The 22,035-nt window shown below is 38.6% G+C and overlaps 1 protein-coding gene across 1 annotated transcript in view; it reads left to right on the top strand.

The window, feature by feature from the left end:
• The window catches only part of LOC115436836 (sickle tail protein homolog), a 104,125-nt gene that overhangs the window by 9,752 nt on the left and 72,338 nt on the right, over positions 1-22,035 (top strand). The window contains exon 2 of the mRNA XM_030159793.1: positions 14,581-14,885. Within this exon, the coding sequence (XP_030015653.1) occupies positions 14,581-14,885 (305 nt within the window). The remainder of the gene's footprint in view (positions 1-14,580; positions 14,886-22,035) is intronic.

Consider the following 22,035-nt stretch of genomic DNA (forward strand, 5'->3'; position numbering starts at 1 on the left):
AACAATACAGGCGTCAATGTAATGCATTTCAATTCTGAGACAGTAATATTGTAAGGTAAGGAATTACTTTTAAATAACAGTAACAAGTAATCTGTAATTTATGATAGTTCAGAAGTAACTTGCACAACACTGGTGTTAACACCAAGTAAAAGGGAAATTTTTCTAAATGTAGTGTTCACTTGAAGCAGCAGCATGCCATTTTTAGTTTTTCAACATCATTTGGCAAAAATTCAACAATTTCTTGTCAGCATATTGTAATTCATATGGTGTGAGAGTACAAAAAAGTTCTGCATCTACTTATTGCATGTGTTTCTAAGCTGTAGAAAATTCATATTCGTCTGTTTTTTGTTGAGTTTCGATTTTACTAGCACATGGCAGCAGTGGCGGGCCATGCATTTTTTACATGGGCCTTATTAATACCACCACTAAGACACACAATTATAGAAACCATCAATACCATACAAAAACAAAAAATAACAAGGTGTGGCATTACAGAGAGAGACATTTGGCATGTTGAGGGTGAATACTATTATTCGCCTTAAGCATGAAATCCAGTTAAGACAACTCCAAATCTCTACAACTGCAACTGTGCCATATGCATTGTCTGAAACAGTTCAGAATCAATATTTATCTGATAACATGACAAAAACATAAAAAAATGTGAATAAAAAAGACTCACCAGAGATGCTCATTATTTATATCAAAAATCCATACCATACCTTTCTTTGCACAGGAAAACTTCAATGACTGTCATAGAGGTGATCTGTGCGTTTCAGTTCCATCAGTAAGTCCTTTTTTAAGGCCATAGAGGCCAAGACTGTGAGTCTCCTCTGTCCAGTCATATTCCTGGTTTAAGTTCCTATTCTCTTAGGGCAGAGAATGTCCACTTGACAAACTAGCTAGCGTTGGGGTTTGCCAACCTCTCCTCATGATGTCCAGCTTTTCTGGAAAAGGCTGCCTTGAAAATGAATTTTAAGTATCATTTTCCTCTCCTCTGTCAGCCATTGTGGGAGTAAAAAATTCTACCTCAAATGTATTAATTGTTCAATTAAATGGAATTTCATCAAATTTAATCAATTTCAGTTTAGTTTGATTCAAATGAACTTTATTGGCATGAATAAAAAAGAATTTTGCCAAATCTGTACTGAATAATTGTTTTGCTCTTACCATCCAATTAGAGGGAGAATAAATGCTGATGACATTGTAGGTCAGCTAGCTGGCCCTATGAGGGGAAAATGAAACCTGGTTGTTTAAAGAAACAGTCCCAGTGCTGTACAGTTCAAGTTACATGGGCCAGCAATACTGATTCTGAAGGCCCTGGGCAGGTTAGATTAACCCTGGCAGCACATAGAGACTGAAATCTGATTGGACAAAATATCCACATACACGAACTGGAAGCAGCCAGGAGAAAGAGAAATGAGAAATTAAAGAGTATAGAGTCTATTGGGTCTATTGGGAATAAATTAATAAAATTTCATGGAACAATATTAGAATTCTGGTTGTAAATGTAGGCCAGAGTTTCTGATAGTGTTTAGGCCAGGCCTTGCTGGCCCTGATGGCCCACTACTCCATGGCAATATTAGTAATGCTGGTACTGACATGATGGCAGTGTTTTTTTCCCCTTCCATCTCTGTGAAGTCAGTTTGAATAAACTTCTTTTTGTATCTTTGTGCTTCCCTCTTCAGCTTTCAAGCCATGGTTCACTTTTTCTTGCAGCTTCTCTGAGTTGATGTGTAATGACAAAAGCAGTGCGATTTCACCACAAATGTCTTTCCATTCATCTATCCTTTAGTTCTATTTGGTCCTGTTCCCTGCAGCACATTCTGCATCCTTACACACCACCATATTCATGTTTCTATTTTTTCCCCCCAGTCTTTTGTCTTACAGTCAAAATCTGCTGTTCGCCTCACTGAGCACCGAGAGCCCTGGGAAGCAGCTGCTTGGTCTGCAAATATCTCCAGAGAATATTTTTGATCAGTCAGTCCACTTGTATTGGAGCTACATGTATTTGCAGATAAGACTCATGAGACCCGTGCATTTATTTCTGATCATGCCCCCAGTGTAGCTGTTTTGGTACGACGAACTGCATCACAAGACAAGGAGAAAAGCAAGTTCTCTTAGCTTTGAAAAGCAGGTTTATATGACTACAACACCTATTCCATTACCTTAGCAATGGACTGTTTATTTCTCACTTCTTTTTGCCTTTGAATACTGCAGCTCTTGGGGCTTGCTCCATGTGTCTGCAGAGCATTTAGACATCCAGAGGCTGGAGAGTATTTTCCCTTACCAGTCAAATGAGAAGCTCCTCCAGGAGGTTCCCATAGGTAACTAGCACTCCAGTGTTGTGGCTTTTATGTGGAAAGGTTGTGGAGATCAGGGTGATGGATAAGTATGCAAAGAATACAACTTTCTTCTGGCAGTCTTGAGTTTGCATCCTTCACATATCAACAATTTAAGTGGACCTCTTCATTAAATTTAGAAGCTCAGAAATATCATCTCTTTTTTGATTTTGCATTCTGAATCAATTTGACATTTTTCAGGGAGTTATTTGGACACCCAAAAGGAAGAACATAAAATAGTCCAATCTGGAAGTAACAAATGTATGGATTAATTTTTGCTGTTGCTTTGATACGAGATGATGCTAATTTGGACAATATTATAAGAGAAAGATGGCTATGGCAATTTTTTTTTTAACGTGTGAAGAAAATTATGAATATTGGCCAAACGTGACTCACAATTGTTCTGGATGCCAAAATAATGCTTTGTGGATAGAATGTGTCGTTCGGTGTTTAGGGACAAATGCAGTAACCTAAGTTTTGTCAGAATTTAAAATAAAGACAATGCCTTCAATGAAACACTTTGGTCCACAGAACCACAGTGTCCATTTTTTTTCCTCAAAAAAAGGTGGAATTCTAGTTGGTTTGAGTATAATTCATGTGTCCAGTGATATACCAGAAGGAATATTTCTTATGTCATTGTAGTATAAAGTTACCGTAATACGATAAATCCTCAAGTCTAGTAAGTGTGTTTAAGTGTGAAAAAAAGAAAGAATATCTGATGAATTTCCGTACCTTTATTATTAGAAGATATTATTCTCATGCAAACTAATGCGTCATTCTCATGACTTCATGGTTGTTTAGTTGTTCTTTGAACAGTTAATTTAAGGACAATTTCAGTCAAATGATCTTCCACTATTATGTATATATCTACAGACACGGCCAAGATGGTATGTCCATTCTCTGTGCCACAGAGCCCCACGGTTTAATAAATCCATGAGATTAACTTGATTAATGTTGGACTTTATAGTGTGTTAAAAAGAAGTTAAGTTCAGGTATCACAGCACCAAGTGGCATCTTTTTTTGTCACACTCTTCAACACTCTTCATATGTGGCTTCACTGATTGACAGCTGTGCTAACTGTCCACATTGTGAGTCAAATATCCACACTTTGTTGCCCACCCACTGATAAGCTGATGTTCCCCTTCAGCCCTCCATTGAATTAGATCAATCAGAACTGCTTTGTCAGAAAGTTAATAGGGTCCACTTACAAGACTGTGAAGTGATGTTGTCATACAGTGCTTTATGAAGTCAACCCTTTCACTAAATCTGTTAGGCAGTTGTTAGCATTAACTTATCTTGGACATCTGTAGTTCCACCTCTTTAATCCAAATGTAGACATTTTGGGCTTCAAAAAGCCAACATGGGAAAGGCCAAAATGTAAAAATGTCAAAATTGTTCAGAATTGTTTTGAAACCAACAGTTCAGAAACCAATAGCTTAGGGTTGAAGTTAATTTCTATATGAACTGCTATTCAGAAATCATTTCTGAACCGCTACCCCATCCATTACTTTTATGCAGTCTATGGGATGAATGTATATCTGTTATCTCCAGACTATGTGTCACATTTATATAATCTGAAATGAACACTGATGTGTTCATGTCAAAGAGGTCTAAAAAACGTTAAGCTGATACTTTGGTTTGTTGGAGCTTGGCAGATGCATGTCCTGTTATGTTAAAGTGAGAACATTTGAGGCTGCAAAGTCAGCATGCAGACCATATCTGTTTGACCTTTGCAACAAACTACTGGATGTGACAAAATGGTCATAAGTCTGTGCTTAGTGCATGAAATGATGCAGAAGTAATGCTGAAGGGAATGTCTTTTTTTCTTATCTTTCCTAAAGGTCATCACTGCCCACAAGAGTGCATAGTGTGACTGCTGCTTACAAAGTTGTGTAATGGTACTTGTGCAATATAGAGACTCCATGAAATTGCCTTAATCAGAGTTACTAAAATGTCACTGAATTACAGTGAAAAATCAGTAGAAGAGTCTGAGATATCTGACTGAACAATAGTTCTAATGGTTAGTCAGTGCCAGTTAGCAACTTAAAATTGGATATTAAAGTAGGAAAACCTATTTCCATTAAGTTAAATACTTATGTCTACTTTCATGTGTTCAACACAGACATAAGCAGTAAAGCATCAAGATCCTTAAAATTTTAAATATTTAGGTTGCACTTCCGTTGCTCTTCTTTTTCTGTTCTTTTGGAATACAGCCTCACTTAGGACACATAAATGGCCAGCAACGTAGAATGAATGGAAACATGTTTTAGTTAGGGATGTCCGATATTGGCTTTTTTGCCAAAAACCGATATGCCGATATTGTCCAACGCTTAATTTCCGAATCCGATATCTACCGATATCACTGCCGATATATGTGGGATATTAAACTAATTTTAGGTAACATCACGTATCTCCTGTCATGGAATTAACACATCATGCCTAATTTTATTGTGATGCCCCATTGGATGCATTCTCAAATGCAACAAGGCTTTTAAAATGTAAACACTGTCTGTGCAAAGAATACATACTTCAACTCAACTCTTTTCCCGCCAGAGCATTTTCCAGTGAGTTGGTAGCCAGCGCCAGCCTTTTTGGTCATTTTCACTAATCTTTGGAGGCTGACTGAAAATGTTGTGTTAGGACTATGTGAACACTGAGTACATCAAAAGAAAGAACAAAACTTCAACTTTTAAACACAAGAAACGATTTTATTCTATCTTCATTTGTTCGTGAGATATGAACATTTGAATATTGGTCATTTTCAGGAAAAAACTGAATTTTGAGCAAAAAACTGAGAAAACTGCCTTTTTTTCCCCAAAGATATTGATTTTCAAGATAAAATTGATTTCCTATTTACATTTTTGACTCTTTCTCATTTACCAACAGTAACACTGTATTCCAAATCAGAAAATAAAATAATAATAACAACAATAATAATAACAAACAGCTCTAAGATATCCCATCATTCCACAAAATATTGGAGGAATCTTCACCAAACTTTAGACCAAACATCTTCTAAAGCACCAGGTTCCTTCTAAACTTTACACATTTACATACATCAGTTATAAGTCTAACACATATTAGTTTAGCTTTTTGATATCAACACTTCAATATTCCTCATTTTCAAGAAAAAAAGAAACAAATTCACTAAATACTGTAGATTTCTGGCCTTTCCTTGGCTGCACCAGGTCCTCCTGTTGGACCACCTGCTGTGTTTAATCTGTAAATAATTATATGGACATCTAGTTATTTATCTATGTATGAATTTATGTATTTATTTATTTATTTCATACAAAAGCCAAATCAAACAGTGTCTTACCTGTGTCCCTGCTGACATTATACAGCTGAATCTGTTCTGTGTCCTCAGTCTGAATCTGAACTCACTCTAACAGATGCAGACTATCTGTCCTTTGTCTTGTCCCATGTCTGTGTGTCTATCTTCTCCTTGAATGTCTTCTATAAATGTCTCTTTTCTCTTCCTCCTGTCTGTCATTTTCTCCGTGTCACTCCATTTCTTCGAAATTTGCAGTGAAGAACAAGATAATGCAAAGTACAAATATAAGACATCATAAAGTTTTCACACAGTACACGTGGACACATGCTGAAATTTTTTCATGGATTTGAAAGGAATTTGGGGGACAGCGTGAACATTAAAGGCAGACAGCAGACGTGATATTCAGGTTTGGGGCAAGGAATATGCATGTATGTGCTATGTAATTGTGGAATGTGTGTGCAAGATAAAGAGACTCCAGTGGGTCATTCCTGTTGCCTAGCCTCTGTTACATTTCATCCCACACTGTGTCTCCACTGTCCCCACCTGTCTCACATTTAGAAAAAGATGATAGGAATCACAAAAAATAATTTTACAAAATCATGAATATTTAAATAAATGAGCTATACATGATGTACGAGGGCTGTTCAATAAGTTCATGGCCTCACCCAGAAATACTGGTTGTTATAATACAGGATGTCACATTCTTTCGTGATGGGATAGTGATGCTTGAACATCGATGGACCAAGTGCATTGCTGTAAATGGAGATTATGTTGAAAAATAAAATATAAATTATCAGTCTGTGTTGTTCTGTTCTGGGTGAGGCCATGAACTTATTGAACAGCCCTCGTAGCCCATGAGTACTGTCTGTAATCTGCATTCAAATGTAGTTTAAAAATGTTTTTGGTCATTTAGTGAACAGTCAAGTGATGTGTTTCCTCTTTGGGCACAAAAATCGTCGCCCGAGAACTCCATAGACTCTCGTTATAAACTGTGCAGTAGACCTCCTTCCAATACAAGGGATGGGAGAGCCTTAAGGACCACCCACAGGAGTAAACATCACATCCCGAAAAGAATCAAGACCTTCCTCAGAAATATAATGTCACACCAGATCACCCTAAACCAAGGGTGAACACACTTTTTCGGCTTGTGAGCTACTTTTAAAATGACCAGACAAAATGATGTACATCCACTATTTATTAATATATGCAGTACTGTGCAAAAGTTTAGGTGGCCTTTAGATTTGTTATTTTTGCAGCGTTGAAATGAACATGCATATTTATTTCTCAGGCTCTTTTCTTTACAAACCCATTTAGTGAAGTATGTACAGCAGTAAAAACAAAAGCTTCATTGAAAAAAACAGCTTCTATAAACCAAAGCGGTCGTATTTAGTGTGACCTTCCTTTTACACTTAACATGTCTTTAATCCTTTTGTTCAGACAATATGACATTTTTGGCATTCACTTTGATTTTTTATTCCAGGTTTCATTCAACACATGTCAGATGTTTCTAATGGTTTTTGCTGCTTCTTGTCATGGGGCTCAGGGGTCACACTAAATACTGACTTTAACCTTTACTACCCATTTAGTTCTGTTTTTTGTGTGTCTTTTAAGGCTGTGCATATATTTCCTGTATTTTCTTGTTGTATCTGAAGAAAAGAGACTGAGAAATAAATATGCATGTTCATTTCAACGCTGCAAAAACGACAAATCTAACAGCCACCTAAAACTTTTGCACAGTATGGTACATCAGTGGATAGCTCAGTAGGTAATACTGTTGACTATGATGTGGGAGAACAAGATTTGACTCCTGGCAGGAGCAGTAACATTTAGCCCATGGGCTAATTTCTACTTTATTTTAAAATAGTGGTGCATGTGCTTTAGTGTATTCTAGTGGTGATATATTGTTATAGTGCAAACTGACTTGCATACTGCTCCCCAGCAAAAAATAATTTCACCAGCCACCACCTCAAACCACCAGTTTAACTTTTATAGATGAACTGACATTTTTTAATACATTGGAAGCAATCCTTTTAAATGACTTACATCTGTGAAATTAAAAGTCTTTCTTATTTAATAAATGCTTAGCCAGTTAAATAAATTTATTTTTTACTAATGCTGGCATTAATATTTTAAGGCAGCAGACTGGCTCGACAAAAAAAAAAAAAAAGCATCAAATATGTATCAAAGTCTGTGTTGACTTATATTTCTCCTCTACAGTTTATTGAATCATAAATATTTATTTGTATTTTGTATTTATTTAATTTATTAATCAATTCATTCAATTATTTGTGTCCATTTAGATTATATTTAAAATGGTTAAAATTATGAAAATGTATTTGATAGTTGCAATCATTAAAGTTTATTACACGATTTCAATAAAATAATTTCAAGGGTTTAGGGGTTGAACTACAAATCCACGGAATGTGACATTTTCTATAATCTTTAATTAAAACTCAAATCTATCTGTTAGTTTGTTTGATACTTGATCTAATTGCTAATAGTACAAAGAAATGATACTCATCTTGGAACTCATCTGAGCTCCAAGACTGTCCATCCACTTGGGGCTCCATGCGAGAAAAAGAGAGGAAACCAACCACAGATTGTATATCATACATTGTATACAGCAAGTGGCCAGAGGTACCATGATGTCACATATTGGTTTTTGAATTTTGGTTTCGACATGAGGAACACTTATTAGGCTCCAAATGAAACAAATTAGATGCAAATGAAAGTATTTTAGGGAGCAGTTACATGGAAGTCTGTGGGAAAGAGGACTTTTTGGAGCAGCAACTAGTAGCTGTCAGCTGTTTTACACCCTAATATATTTCTATCACTGGCTTCACTTTGGAGCTCACTTTGGTAAACTCCTTTAACTTTAAGGCTTAAAGAGAGGTTTTTGCCCTCTCGTGGCTGGCTGCAGCCAATACCCATCCCCTACTATGACCTCTATGCCTCAATGGGACTTGAGCAAAACTGAAATTTCAAAGATTTGGACTCTTGAAAAATCTCTTTTTTTTTCCTTTGCGGCACAACAATACAAAACCTTCAAGCCTTGTTGAAAAGCCAATTTTGTCAAATGAAACACACAAACAGTGTAGTCATAAACATCAAAAAGCCACTCTGAATGTGAATGTCAAGACTATGTGGGAGTGTACTGATCCACAGTGAGATAACCTTCAACTTCCATTTAACATTTGAGAAATAACTCTTTCCTTTAATCCAGAACTAGCAGGTATTAAACTATAAAGTAAAAAGGTATTTAAAAATATCTACAGAAATAACAGTATAAATAAAAAATATCTATAAATATCAACAAACAAGTCAAATGACATCTACAAACAATATGTGCACTGCAGTCTTCAACACCTTTGTATCCAACTTACTAGGAACTTAAGATGGAACTAACACAACTAAAAAAAAATAAAGAAATATCTGTAATGTTTGTGTAACAGATACAGTCAGAACCCAAATGCAGACCACCACAGAGGTTATAGTTCGAATAGTCTTTATTCAAACTATGCAGGAGCAACAGGTGTTCAATTGTCCAATAAACAGTCAAACAGAGTCTCTTAGATCCAACAGGGGAAAGGCAAAAGGGGACGTCGGGGACATGCAGGAGATCCAGAACCAGGAGAGTCAGTAGAAGCCAGAGAAGCAGGGGCAGAAGACGTGGTCGGGGCGGAAGCAGTTCGATTACCAGGCAGCGGACAGAGAGATGTGGTCAGGGATGAAGCCAGGTAGGTTACCGGGGATCAGACAAACGGACAGAATCAGGCAGACAGGTCAGGCGACAGGTTGGCAGATCAGGTCAGGGACAGTCAGGTTCTGGAACAGATAATCAGGCAGGAACAACACTGGAAAGTTTTGCACGGGGCTGAAGACAATCTGGCAGTGACCAAAGAGCAGAGCAGTGAATATATACGCCCCACCTGATGAGCTGCAGCTGCGCTCACAGGTGAGTGGAATGAGACTGATGAGGAGGAGTGACAGAATTAAAGGGAGAGGGAGAAAAAGAGCGGAGGAACAGATAGAGATATGACAGTTTATCCATCCATCCATTATCCACCAGTTATCCGGGGCCGGGTCGCGGGGGTAACAGTCTAACCAGGGATGCCCAGACTTCCCTCTCCCCAGACACCTCCTCCAGCTCTTCCAGGGGGACCCCGAGGCGTTCCCAGGCCAGCCGAGAGACATAGTCTCTCCAGCGTGTCCCGAGGTCTCCTCCCGGCGGGACATGCCCAGAACACCTCCCCAGGGAGGCATCCAGGAGGCATCAAAAACAGATGCCACAGAGCCACCTCAGCTGGCCCCTCTCGATGTGGAGGAGCAGTGGCTCTACTCTGAGCTCCTCCCTGGTGACTGAGCTCCTCACCCTATCCCCACCCTATCCCCAGCCACCCTACGGAGGAAGCTCATTTCGACTGCTTGTATCCAGGATCTTGTCCTTTCGGTCATGACCCAAAGCTCATGACCATAGGTGAGGGTAGGAACGTAGATTGCCCGGTAAATTGAGAGCTTTGCCTCTCGCCTCAGCTCCTTCTTCACCACGACAGACCGGTACAACGACCGCATCACTGCAGACGCTGCACCGATCCATCTGTCAATCTCACGCTCCATCCTTCCCTCACTTGTGAACAAGACCCCGAGATACTTGAACTCCTCCACTTGGGGCAAGGGCTCCCCACCAACCCGGAGAGGGCAAACCACCTTTTTCCAGTTGAGAACCATGGCCTTGGATTTAGAGGGGCTGATCCTCATCCTGCTCGCTTCACACTCGGCTGTAAACTGCCCCAGGGCACGCTGGAGGTCCAGGCTTGATGAGGCCAACAGGACAATGTCATCTGCAAAAAGCAGAGATGAAATCCTGTGGTCCCCAAACCGGACCCCCTCCGGCCCCTGGCTGCGCCTAGAAATTCTATCCATAAAAATTATGAACAGAACCAGTGACAAAGGGCAGCCCTGCTGGAGTTCAACATGCACCTGGAACAGGTCTGACTTGCTGCCGGCAATGTGAACCAGGTTCCTGCTTTGGTCATACAAGGACTGGACTGCCCTTGACAGAGGGTCCCGGACCCCATACTCCCGAAACACCCCCCACAGGATATCACGAGGGACACGGTCGAATGCCTTCTCCAAATCCACAAAACACATGTGGAGTGGTTGGGTGAACTCCCATGAACCCTTGAGCACCCGATGGAGGGTATAGAGCTGGTCCAGTGTTCCGCAACCAGGACGAAAACCGCACTGTTCCTCCTGGATCCGAGGTTCAACTATTGGTCGGATCCTCCACTCCAGTACCCTGGAATAGACTTTCCCTGGGAGGCTGAGGAGTGTGATCCCCCTGTGGTTGGAGCACATCCTCCGGTCCCCCTTCTTAAAAAGGGGGACCACCAACCCGGTCTGCCAATCCAGAGGTACTGTCCCCGACTGCCACGTGATGTTACAGAGACAGTCACAATAAGTGTTCGTGTGAAACACACCAGTGTTTAGCAGCAGCGAAATTTAAAAAAAAATTGTAACGGAATATTTTTTTTTAATCAGTTTGAGTCAATTAAACATTTCATTTCTAGTTAGAAGTTTACATTCAGGATTGAGGTCAGGTTTAGGCATGTTTTGTCCACACTGATTACTCATTAGCAAGCATCATCAGTCTGCATGTGTTTCTACATCAGAGAAGTTGAGGTGTATCTGTTGTTTAGAGTTCATCGCACAATCAGTCTTGCAGGCAAACAACACTATGATATGCAAATGATATGGCAATTACATACTACAGAAACACAAATGTGTGTGCTGTTGGTGTAACAATGCAAAATATCATACAGCGCAGGAGACATAACACATAACTGTACTTAAGGCTGGATGAGTGGCATTTCAAGTGAGCCAGTTACTTAGTCCAGTAGACACTGAGGCCACAATGAAATCATTTATACTTGCAGAGTCACTTACTCTGTGACTCAGTGAGAAAACCAGGACATATGACTTATGAAGTTGGTATGCTGTGTGACGTGGATGATGAAGAGCGGTGTCATGTTCAAAACATTAGGGAGATGCCAAATACATCTCAATGTGAGATATGTTACCAATGCTGAAAGGTAGATTTACATAGAAATATAGTGGTTATGGAACTGGTGAAGTAAACACACAATACTGATCACTGATTGTTGCTCAAAAATACAACTACATTTTGTCACCTCGATGTATTTCAACTAGTTGGTAGTTTAACCTATGGCTAAAGAGAATATATAAAAGAAAAAATGAAGACTGAACTGATTTTGTTCATTTCATCAATCAGTCATCATTACATTACATCAAAATGACTGATAAAAACCTGACCTAAACCTGTAACCAGGGCCATAGAATTGCGTAGGGACGCTACCAGGGACACGTCCCTACCAATATCCAGCCACGACTATGTTATCCCAATCAATCCAACCGCTGTCCATAGTCTTTAGTCAATGATTATGGCACACAAATGGTTAATAGTGGGTCTCTGCTAGAAGTCCCGCCTCTAACCTTATTATCACTCTCCGATTGGCTCTGCGGTTTTGCTATCGTACATGTGATTGGCCGTCCCCGCTGTTACTCCATCTACTTTTAAAAGCCACAGTTATCCACTCGTTGGACAGGACAGGAAAAAAAAAAAAGTTGGACAGGACAGAAGATGGTTCGTATCCCCAACCGCTTAGCGTAAGTTGTCAACATGTATTCATTTGTTCTTCCTGGGTCACGTCAGCTAGACGGATTTGAATATCAGAGGTGTCATTTACCTTTACATTTGGATTTGAATATCAGAGGTGTCATTTACCTTTACATTTGTACATTTGCGTGCGTATGCGTGTCCGTGCATGCAGGGCCGGTTCGTGGCATAGGCTGATAACTGATAACATGATAATTTCTTATTAATTGTCTTAAAAATAAAGAAATGAGGGGAAAAAACAAAACAACAACCCTGATCAATTAACTCATGAATAGAGTTTAACAAGAACAGATTGGGTCTTACCCTCAACTCAATGAATCAGTAACACATTGACACAGATAGTAGTATTTAAGAGAAAAATAATTAATATATTTACAAGCAAGGTAATGAGGGTGAAGCAGGATGTATTTGTTCTTCTGGGAAGATTCTTCCTTGAGATTGAGCTGAGCCTCCTCATGTATCATTCTTTCTTTTCTTCTTGCCCTTAGATGTGTCCTAATAGTTTCTCAGTCTCACAGAAGGATTCTCCAGTGATTCATTAACGTAAAGCTATCATCAGATTTCATTGGAATATACGTCCAAAAATCCCAGTAAATGAAAATGAAAATGAAAACTGTTTACAACTGTGAATGAATCCTCAAAAAAGGATGAAAAGCAGATCAGTTCACCAGTGCAAGATGCATATAAATCTAAATATCAGGCAATCTTATTAAACATTGTAAGACAGGTTAATTTGCATTATATAGAGCAATGTATACACAAAGGCTGTCCACATAAATAAATAAATGGATGGGTTAGATTAGTTATAACAAAATTTACATCAAGTTTTCCTTTAGTTTTCACTAGTTTATTGAGGCTTAGGTGATATTTTGATGCTTTTTTTTTTTATCTGACTTAAACTCACATACTCTCATTGAAATGTTTAAAAAGAACAATAACTTAAAAACAGTTGTGTAAATTATTCCCTCCATTACAGCTCAGAAGTTGTACCCAACACTCATGGACAACATTATTTCTCAAGCAGCAGCAAAGACATTACACCAGTGATCCTAACCTGTTTTGGCTCGTGACCCCATTATAACATCACAGATTTCTGCAACCAATTTCGGAGACATTTTTTCGCAAGAATTATTTTGTTTTTCATATAGTATAGTTTGCTATACTATGTTGCAAATAAATGTACATTTTAGATAACATTTAGGCTATATAATGTCTATTATTATGGACGGAGGCAGAAAACTCAGGTGTAGATTACTGCACAAAGTGAGAATTTTATTTTCCTTGGTCGGGATAGTCCACCTTGGATTTACAAGGCTGACAATTAATACTGAACAAACAATAACTTAAACTATGAATTATGAAAGAGCTGCAGCATCTTAAACCAACCACAATGAACATTTGAAAGATAAACAGTACCACAGTGCTTCAGTTTCAGCTTCACAGTTTGTCATGTATTTTATTTATTGTGATTATCTCTCAGCTCACCAAATAGTTATTATTATAGTTATTATTATTATTACTAGTATTAGTATTATTATTATTAATTATTTTATTTATTTATTTTTTTTAATCAGTTACTAGAAATTTCAGGTGACCCCATTTGAATTCCAGGCGACCCTACGTGGGGTCCCATCCCCAAGGTTGAAAAACACTGCATTACACCATTTCTGCAAGTTAAAGTAGCCTACGTTGAAACTGAATATTTGAGTGTCATAAATAGTAGTATTGATACAATCTGACTTGCATAATACATTTGGTCGTATAACTACTTTGACGCTGACCTGTATAAAAATATTTTCTTGAAAATACAGTAAACACTGATAAGAAAGACATTTAAAATTAATGTTAACTGGGGAGAACATTTTTTGACATCTGCTCAAACCCTGTGAATTTGTTGATGACTGGAAATTTCAAATCAGACTAGATCACAGTTGAAAATTGTGAGATCAGCCAATCGTAATGGGGATCTAGTTTCTGTGGGTGAATAAAAAATTTAGTTAACTTGTATATAAAAGTTTTTCAAATAATCCTCCCATACTGTTTAAACTGATTTTCCAAATTAGGGAAAATTATTTGCTGCACACATGCCTTGTTAATTGAAATGATTATGGTGCAACCTCTTAAATCTGGTGACAGATCCAACAACAAGAATACACAACTGTGATAATAACATATATTGTTTATGTTCCTGTATTCTGTACTTTATACGTTCTTTTCCCTTTCATCCTTTCTTCTGTTTCCTCTTCTCCTCTTTGTTTCCATCCTCTCAGACGTAGAGAACACTCTGTCCACAGTCTCTGCAACTGCTGTGGACAGCAACACTGAGCATCCCCTGCAGAAGAGGCAGCACACTGACAGCAGCCCTTCCTGGAAGTCATACAGCTCAGCTCCACACTCCCCAAGCACCTTACCTGGACGCCACACTGGTGCCAGCAGCAGGGAGCATGAGTTTGATGTCCTGAGAGGACAGCACTATGAGGCTGAGAGGAAGGAAGTGTTCCTGGAGCAGCTGAGACACAAGTACTCTCAGCATACTGCTACTATCACAGACCACCAGGAACGCATTAGGGAGCAGGTGAGACTGGAGGCTGTTTTCATGTATACTGACACAATGTGTCTTTAAACAAAACCTTAAAGCTAATTCACTCACTTACACAGGTTACACAGTTCATTCACACATCCTGTGTAGTTCTTTTTGTGATGCGATGCATCTTATACAACCCCGATTCCAAAAAAGTTGTGACACTCTGTGTAAGTGTAAATAAAAACATAATGCAAGGATTTCGAAATCCCATAAACCAAAGTTTCATTCACTAAAAGCATAGAATAAATGAATGTGCAAATGAAGTCATATTTGTTTTCATATATATGTATACGTTTTCATGTTTTCTTGCCATCTGTTTTATTTCTAAGGACTAAAGTAGAATTATTTTGTTTGTTATGTTGCATATTCGAAATAAACTGAACTGAAAACATATCAAAGGTTTAACATATAGCATTTAAAAAAAAACAAAACGTTGGGATAGGGCCATGTTTACTACTGTGTAGCATCTCCCAGAGGATGCAGCGTCCATAGTTTCCAAAAAAAATTCCAAATTTTGGTTCATCTCACTGCAGAACTGTTCTCCACTTTGCCTCAGTTCTTTTTGAAAGAGCTTTGTGTTTCTGAGTCATAGTCACATATGGCTTCATGACAAAGCTTTACCTTGCAGTTGTGGATGGTAGATAAACTCTGTCCACAGATAATGATTTCTGGAAGTATCCCTGAGTCCATGCAGTAATTTCTATCACAGAATCATTTCAAGTTTTAGTAAGTAGTGCTGCCTGAGGGCCTATAGATCAGCAGCATCCAGAATTGAGTAACATTTTGGCCTTTCTTTCTCCTGATTCTCTGAAACCGTGAATTACATTATATATTGTACATGAGGTATTCAAAGTCAAATTTTCATTGAGGAATGATATTCTGAAACTGTTGAAACTTCTTTTCATTTTATCTAAACACATTGTTCTTCCACAACAAGACGGAAATAGAGAGCGAAAACTAAGTCGTGTGTCACGTGATAATTGATACGCCAAGATGGTGGCATGGACACGTGCAGCGGCTCTATGCTCTGTAAACAAATGCTATTTTTTGTGTATTTATTTAGTCTTTTTGTATCTATGCAACAGTGGCAATAGTCTTAGGACCACATACAACAGCGAGACACTTTTTTAAACATTGGACGGAGTTGTGTAAAATTTTACACGGACAAATTTAGTGACTTTGGCAGCTTTCTTGCGGAGCTATTGTGACCACCGACTGCTCCATGGATCACCATTCCCATTAGAAGGGGACACATGGAAACAAAAGCGAGGATGAAGGGCAGGCATATGGGTGATGCTAAACCCTAATCCAGCAATGTGACAAGAAGCTCTGTATCTGTTCATACAGGGACCAAATAGCTTATAAAATAAGATAAGATAAGATTAATCTTTATTGTCACTGCACAAGCATATACTAAGTACACGGTACAATGAAATTGGAGTCCTGCTCCCCACAGTGTAAAAAAAGAACAAAATATGCACAGGATAAAATCTATGTGTGCAAAAATGTGCATATGTGTGAAAATAATAATAATAAATATAGTGGGTAAAACATATTACTGGTGGCCCGCTGTCAAAAGAAAAGTAGCTAGTCATGTCCAAATTCAATCTGTTCATTGATTAGGGCTATTGCTCTGCTGTAAAAACTGTTCCTGAGTCTGTTTGAACGCAGGGCCCTGAAGCTCGTGCATGCCCTCTTGAGGCAGTGGGTGCTGTACAGGTCCTTCAGGGAGGGAAGAGGGTGACCAATGATTTTCTATAGCAGTGGGCAATGGAGCCCATACTTCAGGAGCACCCCCCATCCTGGCAGGATATCCCAAGGGACACAGCCAGGTGCCTTCTCTAAATCCACAAAACACATGTGGACTGGGTGGGCAAACTCCCATGAACCTCCAGCATCCTGGAAAGGATAAAAAAACTAGTCCTTTGTTCCATGGCAAGGACAAAAAAATCTGTGTTGTTCCACCTGAATCCAAAGTTCAGTTATCAGTCAGAATCTTCTTTCCAGTACCCAGGCATAAACCTTCTCATTGCTGCACACAAGTTAGTCCCCTTCCTTAACCCATAAAGACCCAAATATCCACTGGTGACCAAAATCATTTACTGTTATATAAAGTAAAATAACTGTTGAGCCACTAATCCTATCAATACACATAAATAATTGGTGTAAAATACAGTTTGTCATCTTTTCATGGTCATCAGATATGACCCACTTGGACGTTCAGGGGCTCTGTAGTGAACGTGGAAACATCGTCATCTTCTACAACACTGATTCACCAGTAAAACCCATCAATCTTTATTAATATAGCACATTTCATACAATGTAGCACAAAGTGTTTTACATATAAAAATCAGTGAAACTCCCTCCGCCTCGCTTACAAACATGCACCGCACCACCCATATTACCAATGCTGATATGTACAAATAACCACACTTAACAAGACTGAGCACAGGAGGACCAGAGAGCAAAAGAGGAGGCACTGTCACAGGCAGCTACCGACCCCAGCAACCCGGCACCACCATGGAGTTGGATCAATGACAGTGGATGGAGACACCTGTTTTTATGTTCAGTTAATGGTATTATATTATTTTATTATTATATTACTGGTTACATTATTATATTTTACTGAAAAAAACCCTTTTTCTTCCATTTTCTCTGTTTTTGATATAATAACCCTTTAATTTGAGCTTTTATGGACATCTACATGATCAGTAAATTAGATATAGGAAAATACACGATTTTCACTTAAGAATGCAAAATATTGAGCATAATATTTGAATAAATGGTGATAAATCACTTAAGAAAAGTTCAGAATAGAGAAAAAATCATTTGGGAACTACCACAAAAATACGATTGGGCCTTTATGGGTTAAAAAAGGAGAACCACCATCCCAGTCTGCTAATCCAGTGGTAGGCTACTGTCCTAGACCTCCACAGTGTTGAATAAGTGTGTAAATCATGACTGCCCTATAAGACTGAGAGTTCTAAGAAACTTGACAGCAACCTTTCTCATTGGTGTTGACTACCAGGTTGAGGAATAGCTGTCATGACAGTCATCTGTAAGCTTGCAGCCACAACTCCACACAGCCAGCAGCTTCGGCAATGGAGGTGTTGTACGTGGTCCATTCGGACTCAATCTACCCAGCCTCCCTTGGGATGTGATTGAATCTCTGAAGCATGTTTTTTCTAGTCGATTTAATTTCATTTGTAAATATAGTGTACATGCATTCCTCACATTCAAGCTGCAACATGTCCAAGAAAGATATTGGACCAGGGCCAATTTAGGATTAACAATGAATTAAAATAATGAAATAAAGTTGTTTGAAAAAAAAAAAAAAAAAAAAGATTGTTATGATTGGTACTTTTACACACCTGTAACCCTTGATCTCTTGTCGTATTCATTTTCTAAACATAAAAAGTGATGTGAAGGTAAATGGCAAATGGCATTACAAAGTAGGAAATGCTTTTCCATTACAGGTTTTACCTCAAGTACTACAGTCTGAATGTCAGGAATGAATGTGTGTTCATAAAGCAAATGAAACTGAACAGAAAATATATTGTGTTAATGAGCCAAGTCAAAGGATATTTTAATACGTCTGCTTTCTTTCAATTTGCCTTTTTTTTTTTTAATACCTTAGTATTTTTTTCTTATCTGAGGTTGGAGAGATATTTAGCCTATAAATAGGCCTACATATACTGTGCACAGACATACACACATTTTACTGTGTAACCATGTGTGCCCCTGAATATAGCGGGCAGGACAGTTAAATGAAGTGCCTTGTGTTCCATCATACAGGTGACATGTCAGACTGCTCTGCAGGTCTGACAGGTAAAGCCAGCATTATTTGCTGAGGTGGAGTTTTGTTGAAATAGTGCACCAGCCAAAGATACGTAAAAACAAGGAGTGAAAGAGGTGGGGTTTTCTCAGTGCACCTGATTGCAACATAGACAAACACGCTGCAAGTAGAAGAGAGCTCAAGATTTACAGAATATTTACACTTATGTGGAATTTTGACTTAAATTCGTCAAACTGACATTTGTTCCAAATAAGGAGTTTGAAGCAGCAGAGTCCTCAACAGGTAAGCTCTACAAATCTGGCTTTCACTTAACACCCACGCCTTGAAGTGAACGACTCATAACAAATAGGCTGTTCTAATCTGTTTGGACCCTCACTAACGACTTATGATGACGCTGCATTATGCGTAATGTTTGGTGTACACTCGGCACTTGTGTCTGTGTTCTTCTTAACCATAGAAAGAATAATCTAAAGTAAGTGTCAACACTCACCCCTCCTATCGACTTTGTTTTTACAGATTAAATATGTATGTGGAAGTGAAGGAACACCTATTTGTATGGGTTAATATTTCAGCACGGCAGCGGAGGTAAAAAGGAACATGCGCAGTTATGATTATCACTGGTCATATGTTAGAAGCGCAGGGCATGTGATTCACTATTTGTAAATGTTATTTAAGAAAGCAAATGTCATACGAAAGGGTGCCTGCTAATCATAATCATAAAGACGCATTAAGGCAAGGTGTTGTAGTAAAAAGTATGATCACATTTTTTTTTTATTTTGGATTAGTATTTATCACTATATACATTGGTCAGCTAAAACAGTTATACACACAGTATGATATAAGATGGCCTTCAGCTTCAACTATGGGATGGATTTGCCATGGCATTGTTCATGGCATGCAATGCATAAGCACAATCACAATACAAGCCACAGTTCCCAGATTCTCAGTGGGGGTCAGGTCTGAACAAAGTGGTGGCCAAAGGTATGAAAATGGTGTCTCCTACCCAAAATCATTTACGTACACATTCAAGACTAATTAGGCAAGGCAAGGCAAATTTATTTGTATAGCACAATTCATACACAGGGCAATTCACAGTGCTTTACAAAAATGGAAAAGAAACAAGTTAAAAACACAATTAGAACATAATCAATAAAAGAAATATGTTAAAATACAGTAAAAGAGTGCAGATGCAACACTTGCAGTTACATGTACAGTTGAACAGAGCCATTTTCAGCCTGGACTTAAACATTGTCAGAGTAGAGGCCTGTTTCACCTCATCAATGAATGAATGAATGAATGAATGAATGAATGAATTATGTCATCTGAACCATTGCTCTGGGTTGGAGTGGGTGTTGAATCAATCACCTAGGGAAATCATATTCAGTATGTTGTGTGTGGCAGCATCATTGTGTTTCTTATTTAGACAGCTGATTATATGAATTTTAATGGTCTTGGCGAGCTCCGAATCGTCAGCCTCTGGCACAAATGGATATTCAGTTTGTTGTCAATGTCCATACTTAATTGTATGTTGAAGTACTCTTGTTTGTCTCCGTGCTGGGTCTGTGACATGGCTGTCTACTCAAGCACTGGAATGTTCTGATGTTTGGTTTTTTTTTTTGCAAAGAAATACATCAGCAGTTCACATTTTGCAGTAAAAATGCATGTAATATTTTAAGCACTTCACATCAGAACACATCATCACTACAGAGTCTACCCTGTAAAAGAACCTGTTGAATAAATGGAATAGTTGAAGTCATGCTGTCATATTTAAATTCAAAATGTATTTCTACACAGTATCAGCTCATAAGAAAATGTCTCATAGATCCTACAGATACACAAAAAAATTAGTGGCATATTTTTCCTAACACACCCCATAAGCATTCATTCCTTAAAATGAACTCCCCAAATCACCACAACAGTGACAGAATGTATCCATGAGATGAATCAAAGAAGCAAAACGGCCACAGAGAAAAGAGTAAAAGTTAATTACTGTGGTAAAGGCATGCCATCTATCTGTCTGTTATTGTAATGATCATGCTGAAAATGCTGAGAAGTAGTGATTTTAGATTTTTGGATAATATCATACAGAGTTGCAGACATGCTGTGGACTCTCATTTGTTTTTTTTTCTTTTCAGATAAATTTAATTCCTGGAAAAAAGATTTTAAACAATGTAATGAAAAAATGACCATCCAAGAAAAGATGAAGGCCAGTGAACACACATTTTTTCTAGAAGGACAGATCACACCACAGACACATTCTCCTCCTGCTGAAATCAGACTCATGTTAAGGCTCCAGATCAGGTCCACATGACAACACTAAAAACCATCATCAGTTGTGTCTTCAAATTCTAGTGTGGTGACAAGCTAGTCTGGCTCGTGAACTTCCTTTAGGCCTGTAATTTAAAGTCCTCCAGACCTCACTTTACCTGTCTAACATAGGGACAAGCTCAAATGTGTCAGAAAGATTCAACAGGGTCTTGCAGGAATGCAGTTTGTGTATTTCATGTTTTGTGTTTTAGTGTCACAAACAGTCTGCTAGTGATTCCTTTTAAGTACGGTGACCTGTCATTAAATCCACTCCTCCGTGATAAGATAAGATAAGATAAGATATTTTATTGTCATTATACAAAATGTGCAATGAAATTTAGGTGCACTGTCAGCATGTGGACTCATAAATAGTAATAATAACTATAAAAATATAATAAAAACAAAAAAATGCATCACGCACATAGCAACATCCATTCATTTGCTCACACATCAACATTCATTCATTTATCACACAGCAGTATGTCACACACACACATCAATACCAATGTATGCAGAGACCAAATAGTGCAAATAAAAATGTCTTTACTTAGTGTGGTTATGACTGTGGGGTAAAAACTGCTCAGGAATCAGGTGGTGCATGCTTTTATGGATCTGTACCTCTTGCCAGATGGCAAAAGTTCATAGAGGTGGTGGGCAGGGTGGAGGAGGTCCTTGCCGATGTTGTGTGACTTCTGCAGACAGCAAGAAGTGAAGATGTCATTCAGGGCAGGTAGTTGGGAGTTGGTGATGTTCTGTGCAGATTTTATAATCCTCTGCAGAGCCTTCTTGACTGCTGCAGAGCTACTCCCGTACCACATCAGGATCCCGTAGGTCAGGACGCTCTCAATGGTGCAGCGGTAGTAGGACACAAGTAGATGCTGGAATAGGTTAATCTTCCTGAGTGTTTCCAGGAAGTATAACCTCTTCTGTGCCTTTTTCAACAGCATGTTGGTGTTAACAGTCCATTTGAGCTCCTCCGTGATTTGGGTGATCTGGAATTTGACACTTGCCAGTTGCCACCCTCTCCACATCTTCACC

This window comes from Sphaeramia orbicularis, chromosome 17 (assembly GCF_902148855.1).
Source record: "Sphaeramia orbicularis chromosome 17, fSphaOr1.1, whole genome shotgun sequence".
Taxonomy (NCBI): Eukaryota; Metazoa; Chordata; class Actinopteri; order Kurtiformes; family Apogonidae; genus Sphaeramia; species Sphaeramia orbicularis.